The sequence below is a fragment of the Geotrypetes seraphini genome, chromosome 3, assembly GCF_902459505.1.
Source record: "Geotrypetes seraphini chromosome 3, aGeoSer1.1, whole genome shotgun sequence".
In the NCBI taxonomy this organism is placed as follows: domain Eukaryota; kingdom Metazoa; phylum Chordata; class Amphibia; order Gymnophiona; family Dermophiidae; genus Geotrypetes; species Geotrypetes seraphini.
In genome coordinates, this window is record NC_047086.1 from 249033150 (window position 1) to 249045277 (window position 12128).

The 12128-nt window shown below is 42.6% G+C and overlaps 1 protein-coding gene across 1 annotated transcript in view; it reads right to left on the reverse strand.

The window, feature by feature from the left end:
* Positions 1–8409: 8409 nt before the first annotated feature.
* The window catches only part of PLG (plasminogen), a 256749-nt gene continuing 253030 nt past the window's right edge, over positions 8410–12128 (reverse strand). The window contains exon 19 of the mRNA XM_033938421.1: positions 8410–8973. Coding sequence (XP_033794312.1) covers positions 8809–8973 — 165 coding nt within the window. The 3' untranslated portion in view covers positions 8410–8808. The remainder of the gene's footprint in view (positions 8974–12128) is intronic.

A 12128-nucleotide genomic window follows, 5' to 3' on the forward strand; every position in this document is an offset into this window, starting at 1 on the left:
ACGTGCTTTAAGTATTGTTTTGTATAATTAAGGAATAAATCTATGTTTTTAATGAATGTGTTATGTTCCTTCCTACTATATATATGCTTATGTGCTGAGAGACTTTATGGGAATGCATGATAACTTCAGTCTGTTACGTATCTGATAATGTTTGCAAACCCTGAGAAGAAGGCATATTTCTCAGCTGCATGATCATCGTATGTGACCTTGATTTCTCTCCCAGTCCTTGAGGGTCACCAATGGGTCATGAATATTCATGAGAGGGCTTTGCATAGAGTAGATGTCAGCGGAAGAGCTGATGGGGTTGCGAAGAGCACGTTGACCGCCGCAAACAACTTCTTCAATTAGAGGTATGGGGGAAGGGAATTGGGGCACACATGTGGAGGGGAGGAATGGGAAAAGGCGAGGGATGGAGAGGGAGGGGTGTATGCACCCCCACCAACATGATGCCCTGGACAGACTGCCCCCCTCTCTCCCGCTTACTATGCCACTGTCTCCAAAATTATACCAATTTTAACCCCCCTCCCAACACACACACTTTTACAGACCCATACAAGAAGTTTTTAGCACTGACCGGTGCGCTAAATGCATTCTCTGACAGTCATAGAGTTCCTATGAGCGTCAGAGCAGTATAGAGAATTAAGCGCGCCAGCCGGCGCTAAAAACCTCTTGCACGTTTTTGTAAAAGGGAGGGAGGTATATTGCAATGGGCCATCATATTTGAAGCATTTTTTGAACAGTAGTTTCAGTGTTTTAATATCAGTCCATATACGAAGGGCCAACCGAGAAAAGAATGATGCGGAACCATGAAACTTACAAGTTATTCCACACTTTTCTTGACACTTTTTGTTTTTATGATATGAAATAAAACGAAAAGTGTTAAGAAAGCCTTTCCACTCCACTCAGTATTGGGATTTTACCATGGGATGCCTCAGCGTGTCCCTCAGTAAGCCCTTTTAAACTGTGGGTAAGGCACATAATAATGCTTACCAGTTCACTTGCAAAAAAAATTTTCTCAAGGTTAATTTGTCTTAATTTGGGATTAAATTCTGCCTGCTGCTCTTTAATCATTGCTGTGGTAATAGAAGAAATGCTCTTCAGGTATTTTTTGTTTTTGAGCCCTTTTCTCCTGAGGCAGCATGATTTTGTGAAACAAGGCTCTTGTTGAGGAAGGGTTTAGTGTTTCATGCCATTGGCCTAGAGCAGTGGTTCACAGGCTTGTCCTGGAGGACCACTAGGCCAATCGGGTTTGTGGAATAGCTCTAATGAATATGCATGGAGCAGATTTGCATGCCTGTCACCTCCATTATATGCAAATCTCTCTCATGCATATTAATCAGGCCTATCCCAAAAACCTGACTGACCTGGTGGTCCTCCAGGACAGGGTTGGGAACCATTGGCCTAGAGTACTGGTGGAAACTGTGGAGAAAACAGTCTGGCTTGCAGTCTGGAACATGTGAGGGGTATGGCCATATGCCGGTGTGAGTGTTAGTCCTGCTCTCTTATAGCAGGCTTTTTGATCGTCCAAATAGCCATTTAGGACACTTTTTAGACTTTTTTATTATTATTATGAACACCATACTGTATAGGGTTACCAGATGCCCAGAGTTATCCAGGCATGTCCTCTTTTTAGAGGACTGTCCAGGCATCCAGTCAGCCCTGAAGAGACGGGGTTTGTGTGGGGCCAGGGATGGGGGGTGGAATGAGGTAGGGCTATGGGCAGAATGAGGCGGGGCTATGCATCCTCTTTTTTGAGGACAAAATCCAATAACTAGGCATACACTGTATCATACAGGGATAGTCACTTATTTTAGGAAAGTACCATCTCTGATTTTGAAATACTTATCTTTTTTTCTGACAAATGGAATGTTTGGCTGGCTTTACCCATGGCAAACTCTTTGTAATTAGGTATGAATGCCACAATGTTGCTTATTTTTGAAGTATATGGGCATCCCAAATGGCTGAAATGTGCTTGAAACGTCCCAAGTACCAATTTTGCAAAGGCAGAAAATGCACTATGTCTAAAGAACAAGGGGGCATGTTTTGGGTATATTTTGGGTGGGATTAGGGAGGGCCTTAAATATGGACATTCAAGAGCAATTACTAAAGGGGAAGAAACAACCATGTCTAAAATGAAGTCCATCCTTATTTAGACCTGTTTCAAGAACGTCCAGGTTACAGAAATGTGCTCTGATTCAGCAGTTGTTCACTGGCAGGATTAAGGCATGACACCTCCTTAATCCCCCAATGGTTATTTTCCTCCTCCCTCTCTCTTGAAACTGAAACCAAAGGGAGATACCAGGATCTATAACAGTTTCATGTTCAGCTTCTGCCCATCGCCTATGCTTTCCATCCATCCATCCATTGCTCCCGTCTTAAAGCGACTTGTCATTCTGTTTTCTTTTGCACTGTGCCCATACAATGGAATTCCCTTCCTCCTGATCTTCTGGCTGAAGTCTTACCCTAGATCAGTGGCTCCTAAACCTGTCCCGAGGGACCTCAAGCCAGTCAAATTTTCAAGATATCCCTAATGAATATGCCTAAAGCCTAAGCTTGGGGTTTTTTTTCAGTTAATTAAATAGCTGCCTATTGGATAACTCAAATTCTTAAAACCAGCTATTAAATATTTAATTCATAGAAACATAGAAATATAGAAAATGACGGCAGAAAAGGGCCATAGCCCATCATGTCTGCCCATACCAATGACCCACCCCCCTGACTTTACTCTCTTAGAGATCCCACGTGAATATCCCATTTTCTCTTAAAATCTGACACGCTGTTAGCCTCAATCACCTGCTGAGGTAGTTCGTTCCAATGATTGACCACCCTTTCGGTGAAGAAGTACTTCCTGGAATCACCATGAAATTTTCCTCCCCTGACTTTCAGCGAGTGACCTCTCGTGGTTGAGGGCCCTATAAGACAGAAGATATCATCTTCCACCTCTATACGGCCCATGATATACTTAAACGTCTCAATCATATCTCCTCTCTCTCTTCGTTCCTCCAGTGAGTACCGCTGCAATTTATTTAGCCTTTCTTCATACATGAGATCCTTGAGCCCCAAGACCATCCTGGTGGCCATTCGCTGAACTGACTCCATTTGCAGCACATCCTTCCAGTAGTGTGGTCTTCAGAATTGAACACAATACTCCAGATGGGGTCTTACCATGGATCTGTACAGCGGCATTATGACTTCAGGTCTTCTGCTAACAAAACCCCTACGGATACAGCCCATCATTTGTCTTGCTTTGGAGGAAGCCTTCTCCACTTGATTGGCAGCCTTCATATCATCGCTAATGATCACTCCTAAATTACGTTCCGCCGTAGTCTTGACCAAGGTCTCACCATTTAGTGTGTAAGTTCTGCACGGATTTTTTTTTTACCTAGGTGCATCACCTTACATTTTTTAGCATTGAAGCTTAGCTGCCAAGTCAATGACCACTGTTCCAGTAGTAGGTCCTGCATCATACTGTCTGGCACACTGCTTTTACCTACTATGTTGCATAGTTTGGCGTCGTCGGCAAACAGTGATACTTTTCCTCTAAGCCCTTGGGTCATATCTCCTATGAATAAATTGAATAGAATCGGGCCCAAGACAGAGCCCTGTGGTACTCCACTCGTCACGGCTGACGTTTTGGAGGGGGTACTGTTTACCATTACCCTTTGAAGACTACCGCTTAGCCAATCCCTAACCAATGCAGTAAGTGTATCCCCCAATCCCAGCGATTTTAGTTTGTTTAACAGCCTGCGGTGTGGAACGCTATCAAAAGCTTTGCTGAAGTCCAAATATATTATGTCCAGGGACTCCCTGGCATCCAGTTGTCTAGTCACCCAGTCAAAGAAGCCAATTAGATTAGATTGGCAGGACCTGCCCCTGGTAAATCCGTGTTGGTGGGGATCACGTAGATTTTCCTCGTCTAGGATATTGTCAAGGTTCTGTTTGATCAGTGTTTCCATGAGTTTGCTCACTATGGATGTGAGACTCACCGGTCTGTAATTTGCTGTCTCTGTCCTGCAGCCCTTTTTGTGGAGTGGAATTACGTTAGCCGTTTTCCAGTCCAGGGGGACTCTTCCCTTGCTTAGGGAAAGATTGAAGAGCACAGATAGTGTTTCCGCCAGAACTTCACACAACTCTCTGAGCACCCTGGGGTGTAGATTGTCTGGTCCCATGGCTTTGTTTACTTTGAGTCTTGAAAGTTCGTAGTAGACGCTACTGGGCGTAAACTTGAAATCTTGAAACAGATAATTTTGGCTGTCTCTTGTCCGTAGTTGTGGACCAGCTCCTGGCGCCTCACAGGTGAATACTGAGCAGAAGTATTCGTTTAGTATTTCTGCCTTGGTAGAATCAGATTCTGCGTAGTTTCTGTCCGATTGCCTAAGGCGTTCTATCCCATCTGTGTTTCTTTTCCTGTCGCTAATATACCTGAAGAAGGATTTATCTCCTTTCTTAATGTTCCGTGCTAGATCTTCTTCTGTTCGGAGCTTGGCCTCTCTGACTGCTTTTTTGACAGCTTTAGATCTTCTTTTGCCTCCCTCTTTCTAAGACGTTTGTAGGCGATAAATGCTTCTTTTTCCTTTTTAATGAGGTCCGAAATTTCGGTACTGAACCATTGTGGTCTTTTGTTTCTCTGGCGCTTGCTTACTGTTTTTATGTAGTGGTTTGTTGCTTCTTTCAGGGTGGATTTCAGAGTTGACCACATAGTTTACGCAAGTATTACCTGAATCAATTCAATTTTAATCTTATCTCCCACAGTTAATTTCATTACAGTACTTTTACAACTTACCAGTACTTAATTTATTAATAACTATCAGAATAATTTAGTCAGTGAACCCAATCCCCAACACTCACTCACTTTCCAACTTTCACACACATACTACAGTCATTGTGATTACTTTTATCTAAAACTGGATCTTGGTTAGTTCATGAGTTCATTAATCCATGATCATCTAGTCAGAGAGGCTTCAAACTGAGAGTTACACAACAGTCTAGCACAGGGGTGCCCAAAAGGTCTATTGCAAAGGCAATGTGAGTCGATCACGTCTTGTGTCGCTTTTGCGTTCTCCCTGTTCTCCAATGCCATAACAGGCCAGCAGCAACTTCCAAAGCACCAGGCAAGCCAGCCTTAAACCCTCCCCACAATTCTGATGTTGGAGAGGAAGTTCCTGCCATCGGGGGGAAGGCTGCTGGCCTGTTGTGGCATCAGGAAACAGGGAGAACTCAACCGTGGCGGTGGTTTGGGGGCCTGTTCCCAGATATCAGCGGTGGCCTGTTCCCAGATGTCAGCGGTGGCTTGGGGGCCTGTTTCCAGATGACAGCCCCAGTGGTGGCTTAGGGAGAAAGAAAGGGGAGACAGAATGAAAGGGGGGTAGAGAGACAGAAAGAATGAAAGGGGGGCAGGGAGACAGAAAGAAAGACAGAAAGAAAGGGGGCAGGGAGACAGAAAGAAAGACAGCAGAGAGAAAGAAAGAAAGAAAGGGGACAGGGAGACAGATGATCATGGACTAATAACAGATGGGCATTAAAGGATGGTCCAGCATTCAGCTGAATGCTTTATGAATTGAAGAACAGGACCATCATGAAAACAGACTGTGTTTAAGAAACTGTAATTTTCATGTGCTAGACCAGGGGTGCCCACACTTTTTTTGGCTTGCGAGCTACTTTTAAAATGACCAAGTCAAAATGATCTACCAACAATAAAATTTAAAAAGCACACTGTATGCAGAGAAAATATTCATTATCATTTATATTCGGGTTCTTTTTCAAAGAGGTCAAGGCAGATAACTTTAAAATATGCAATGTCACCTCAGTAACAACTATACAAAAATAGATAAATATACCCCCTCCCATTTTACTAAACCGCGATAGCTGTTTTTAGCACAGGGAGCTGCGCTGAATGCCCCACGCTGTCTCGATGCTCATAGGCTCTCTGCGCTAAAATCCACTACTACGATTTAGTAAAAAGAGGCCATTGTGCAAAATATAGACAGCAGATATAAATTATCAAAATCGACACATTTTGATCACTAAATTTAAAATAAAATCATTTTTCCTATCTTTGTTGTCTGGTGATTTCATGAGTCTCTGGTTGCACTTTCTTCTTCTGACTGTGCATGCAATATTTCTTCCCTCCTTTCTGCCTCCTGCATGCTTCGTCTCCTCCAGACCTCATTCAATTCTCCAACCATCTCTGTCCTTCCATGAGTCCATCTTTTTCTTCCTCCCTGCCTGTCCCCTGACACCCTACACACTTCATTCCCTCCCCCATTTCCTTCCTCTCTTCCTGCCCCCTTTTTCTTTTTTTCTCTGTCTTCTTACTTTCTTTCTCTCTGCTGTCTTTCTTTCTGTCTCCCTACCCCCCCTTTCATTCTGTCTCCCTGTCTTTCTGTCTCCCCGTTCTGCCTCGCTGTCTTTCTGTCTCCCCTTTCTTTCTCCCTAAGCCATCACTGGGGCTGTCGTCTGGAAACAGGCCCCCCCCCAAGCCACCGTCGATGTCTGGGAACAGGCCCCCAAACCGCCGTTGCCACAGAGTTCTCCCTGTTTCCCGATGCCGCAACAAGCCAGCAGCCTTCTCCCCGACGTCAACATCGGAGAGGAAGTTCTGGGTCAGCCGGAACTTCCTCTCTGACATCAGAATTGATGTCGGGGGGGGGGGGGGAAAGAGTCTGGCTTGCCCGGCACTTCGGAAGTTGCTGTTAGCCTATTGTGACGTCGAACAGGGAGAATGCAAAGGCAACGCGAGTCGCAATCGACTCACGTTGCCTTTGCGATTGATTGGTCGATTGTGATTGACCTTTTAGGCACCCCTGTGCTAGACTGTTGTGTAACTCTCAGTTTGAAGCCTCTCTGACTAGATGATCATGGACTAATGAACTCATGAACTAACCAAGATCCAGTTTTGGATAAAAGTAATCACAATGACTGTAGTATGTGTGTGAAAGTTGGAACGTGAGTGAGAGTGTGAGTGATGGGGATTGGGTTCACTGACTAAATTATTCTGATATTTATTAATAAATTAAGTATTGGTAAGTGGTAAAAATACTGTAATGAAATAAACTGTGGGAGATAAGATTAAAATTGAATTGATTCAGATAATACTTGTTTGTATTAAATATTTAATAGCTGGTTTTAAGAATTTGAGTTAAAGAATATGCATGAGGCAGATTTCCATGCCTATTAAGTCTATTATATGCAAATCTGCCTCATGCATATTCATTAAGGATATCTTGAAAACCCGACTGGCTGGGGGGTCCTCCAGGACAGATTTAAGAACCACTGCCCTAGATTTAAGGCATCCTTTAATGCCCATCTGTTCTCCCTAGAACTCAATTGCCATGACGGTTGGGTTGTCTTCCAGCCTAAGCAGTTCTGGCTTTTTTTAAATTATTCTCTCCCCTTTCTGTGTATTACTTTGTTAGATTTTCCAACTGTTCTATTGAAATTTGTAATTCCTTTCCTTTTTTTGTTCTGTTGTAAACCAGTTTGATTTTATTTGAAAAGTGGTATTATCCAATGTGCAATAAACTGTTATGGGTATTCTTAATAAAGCAGGAAGTAGGTCTGAGGAACAGCCTAGGCTCACAATTGCACAAAAAAAAGTTAAGTGAGATTTGAACCTGGATCCCTTGGTTTACAGTCCCCTGCACTAACCACTAGGCCAGTGGTTCTCAAACCTGTCCTGGTGAACCCCCAGTCAGTTGGGTTTTGAGGATTCCTTAATGAATATGCATGAGACAGGTATGCAAATATCTCTCATGCATATTCATGAGGGATATCCTGAAAACCTGACTGGACAGGTTTGAGAACTACTTTCCTAGTAGTTAGTGCAGGTGACTGTAAACCAAGGGACCCAGGTTCAAGTCTCACTTAGCTTTTTTGTGTAATTGTGAACCCTGCAGAAACATAAAAATATCTATTGTACCCATACATATAAGCCAACTGCAAGCCTAAAGGCTATAGTGATATACATTCAGGTAAAGAAGGTATGTTGCTGGTCCTGGAGGGCTCACAATTACAAAATAAAAGAGTTATAGTGGGATCTGAACCTGAATTCTTTGGCTCGCAGTTCACTGCCCCTCTGCTCTACATGGTTGTCTGTGGCCATTTTCAAAGAATACTGTCATTCAGATGTCCTTGTCCCTTGATTTCCCTGTTAATAAGTTGGACATTTCAGTTTGTAAAATGGATGCTCACTCTTCATGCTGGACATTTCCAGTGCATGGACATCTATTTGGTATGGTCTGACTTGGATGCCATTTTGAAAATGCCCCTCAATGTACAATATATTCAACATATCAATTCAAGTATGCAAATTGTGTGATTATGGTAATCGCCGTTATACAACAGCACCCCAATAAGAGCTACTCATCTTTCAAGAGACTAACGAATAACTTTATTCATACCAGTTCTCAAATATGGTTCTTTTTCAATGAAATCATTCAAGGAGCTAGAGGAAACTGATGTTAATGTGACACAGGAAGAATGGCAATCAAAGCATAAATCTTTCTTGGAAAACATGTTTCTTTTCCTTTATTGTATTTTACTGCACACACTTATAATCTCTTTCAGAGTCAGCTTTAAGTAAATTTAGCTAGGTTAACATTGGCAATGACCAAATAATTGTTTTTTGTTTTCATTATAGAATATGTGAAAGAAAGATTCAGATAAACAGGCAAGCGGGGGGCTGGGGGGGGGAGTTGCTGTTTCTTCTCATTACAATAGCTGACTACATGATAGATTTTTCACTAATCGCTGAAGGTAATTTCAGAATTATTATGGTATGCAATTTGATCTGTAAAGGTGAATGAATCCTCAGGAGTTTTCCTTTATTGTCTCGTCTATCCATGGGATATAGGTGGAAACTCGAACATAAACACCAGGCTTCATAGGTTGGGCACAGCCAAGACCCCAAGACGTCACTCCTTGCAGGATAAATTGATTTCCTTCAGGACAAACCAGAGGTCCTCCACTATCACCCTAAGAGAAAAGGAAAAGAAAGGTTCTTATAGCAGGTTCTACTGAATTCAAGTTTCAAGTTTATTAAAATATTTTTTTGACCGCTTAATCTAATTTCTAAGCGGTTAACATAATAAAATTACATGAAAACAAGTAATACAGTTACATTGAGACGTATATTAAAACAGGGAAAACGAGTTACTTACACAGACATATGGCAACTTAAAGGGCAGATGGGGAAGAACTACAATTGATATAGAATAGGCAAAACATAAATGGGTAAAACAATAGGTTAGGTAAAAATTATTTAAAAAGATTAAAGTTTGATTATAGACTTAGCCCTTAAAAGAGCATTTTAACAAAAAGCATCTTGGAATAGAAATGTCTTTAATTTTGTTTTAAATTGTTTTATATCAGATTCGTAACGAAGATATTAATTCAATATTCATTCATTTCATTGAGCAGGCACTGTTGTTAGCTTATGGCCTACAGCAGCTTTAACTATCTACAACGTACACTGAATTGTGATTGTTCTTCACAGAATACGATTGTACCTTTATTATATATAGTTAATTCTTTAACTACAGCAACTTCCAACATAAGCAAATATAGCAACAATAAAATAATAATAAAATATACAACATCAAAATAATAATCATGGATAAAACAAACCAATCCCTGGACATCAGCCCTTCTCCTCAAAATATTTCCTAAAAAATATGCTTGTTTACAGAAAATTTTAATAGTGATTAGCAAGCTTTCACAGTATGTCTGAGAGTGAAAATTAGAATGTTACCTTAAATTATATATCTTATTTATTTATTAAGGCTCCTTTTACAAAGGCGTGCTAGGGCATTAACACGCGCAATAGCGCACGTTAAATTCCCGAGCGTGCTAGCCACTACCGCCTCCTTTTTTGGAGACGGTAGATTTTTGGCTACCGCACGCTATAGCATGCAGTAATTTTGTGCGTAAGCTAAAAACCCTTCGTAAAAGGAGCCCTAAGATTTATTAACTACCTTCCCCCCCCCTCCTTTCACAAAGCCGTGTTAGCATTTGCCCCTCGGCAAGAGCATCCAAGCCCTTTAAATCCCTATAGGCTTCAGGGCAGTTTCCACAGTGGCCTGCATTAATCGGCTTCTATGAAGAGAATCACTTATAATGGAGTACAGGAGCTATATCTGATCATAAAAATCCCCCCCCCCCCTTTAATCAAACTGTGCTAAAGGTTTATAGCAGGGTTGTCAAACTCAATCACATTAAGGGGCCAAAATCCAAAACAGACTAAGTCACGAGCCAGACCCCGCCCAATCTCCACCACAGACCCCGCCCCCATAATAATACTAATTATAACACCATTTTTCCATTCATTTTTCATATATATACACACAATATAATCTTATTAACACATAATGGTAATGGTTAACCACAAAATTAAACTACACAAAACACACTGTATGCTTCTCAACATTCATTCCTACCAGAACACAGATAACCCCTATGCAAATACGGGACCAAAAACTAAAAGTACTAATATATTTTTAAAAAACACCCTAAGATTCAAGATTCTGCATGCAGTACAACTCCCAGAGAAAAAGAAACAAATCTATTTCTTCCTGAGCAGTGCAAAAGATAGACAACAGATTAAAATGCTCAAAATTAACACAATTCAAACACTAATTTGAAAATAAAACCAGTCCCCCTACCTCTGTTGTCTCCCTCCCTCCATGCTGTGCCTCCCTCCAGCGAGTGTCTAACCTTCTGGCCGGCTCCAACCTGGTCGTTTTATGTGGCCCATGGTCCGATGCCACCCGGTGTCATCTTGTTGCCAGCTCCCTCCTCCTCACAGCCATAGTGTGCATGGTGCCACATGCAGCGGCAACTCGTGCGTCCTGCACCTGAACTGGAAGCCTTCTCTCTGACATCACAATGTCAGAAGGAATGCTTCTGGATGAGGTGTGGGACACGGCTCCGTGCACATTATGGCTGTGAGGAGAGAGCTGGCCACAAGGTAAAACTGGGGGCATTGGACCACGGGCCGCATAAAATGACCAGGCTGGCTGGATTTGGACTGCAGGCCTTGAGTTTGACACTTGTGGTTTATAGCGTGGGCCAGTGAGGTAAGTGCTCATAGGACTTCTATGAATGTCTGAGCATTTATGGCACCAGCTCGTGCTATAAACCTCTAGCGCAGCTGGATAAAAGGGACCCTTTTCAAAGAATACTATCATTCAGATGTCCTTGTCCCTTATTTTCCCTGTTAATAGTTTGGACATTTCAGTTTGTGAAATGGATGCTCAATGTTCATGCTGTTATTAAAAGATATGGCTCTTTAAATTCCAGAATACAATATATGCAATGTCCAATCAAAATTCCAGCAAACACACTTGTATATATACAGTGGTACCTTGGTTTACGAGCATAATTTGTTCCAGAAGCATGCTCGTAATCCAAAGTTCTCGTATATCAAAGCAACTTTCCCCATAGCAAGTAATGGAAACTTGGACAATTCGTTCCACATCCCAAAACTAGGACTCTGTTGCAAATAAAAGCTCATCCTTGTCTACAAACTTTCAGTATCTATTGCAGTACACCCCCCCCCCACCCATACCGAAGAACACAGCATCAGCCGCTGGCCCCTGAACAGCTTTCCCTCCTCCCTCTGTGCACTATTGCTTAAGAAAGCCTTCCTTTATCTCCAGCCCGCCTCTTTTTCTCCTCTCTAAGCACAAACCAGCCCCCTTGCTGCCAACCCACCTCCCTGGCTCTGATGCCAAGCTTAACCCACCCACAACTCTAGAAAGAATATCACCAACACTTACACCTGGCAGCTGCCTGCGCACATGCAGTGGGTGGATGGTTTCTCCCTTCCACATTTAAGCGCTGCCAACATTCAAACCTGGTGTGCAAAATTAATGAGGGCGACATCAAGTGAAGCACTCCAGTGGGAGAAGTTGTATTGGGCGGGGAAGCTCCTGTGCTTCTCTCCAACTTCCAGCTAACACGTTTTTGGAGAAGCCAGCCCAGCGCTCCAAGCCACGTCCATGATGTGGGCCAATGGCAGAGAGGCTGGAAGTGAGTTGGGAGGGGAGCTAATAATCGCGGCCAGCATGCTGCAGCTGAAGAACACGGAAAGCAGCCCCACAGCCCTGCTGCCAACTGAGATCGATATCGTG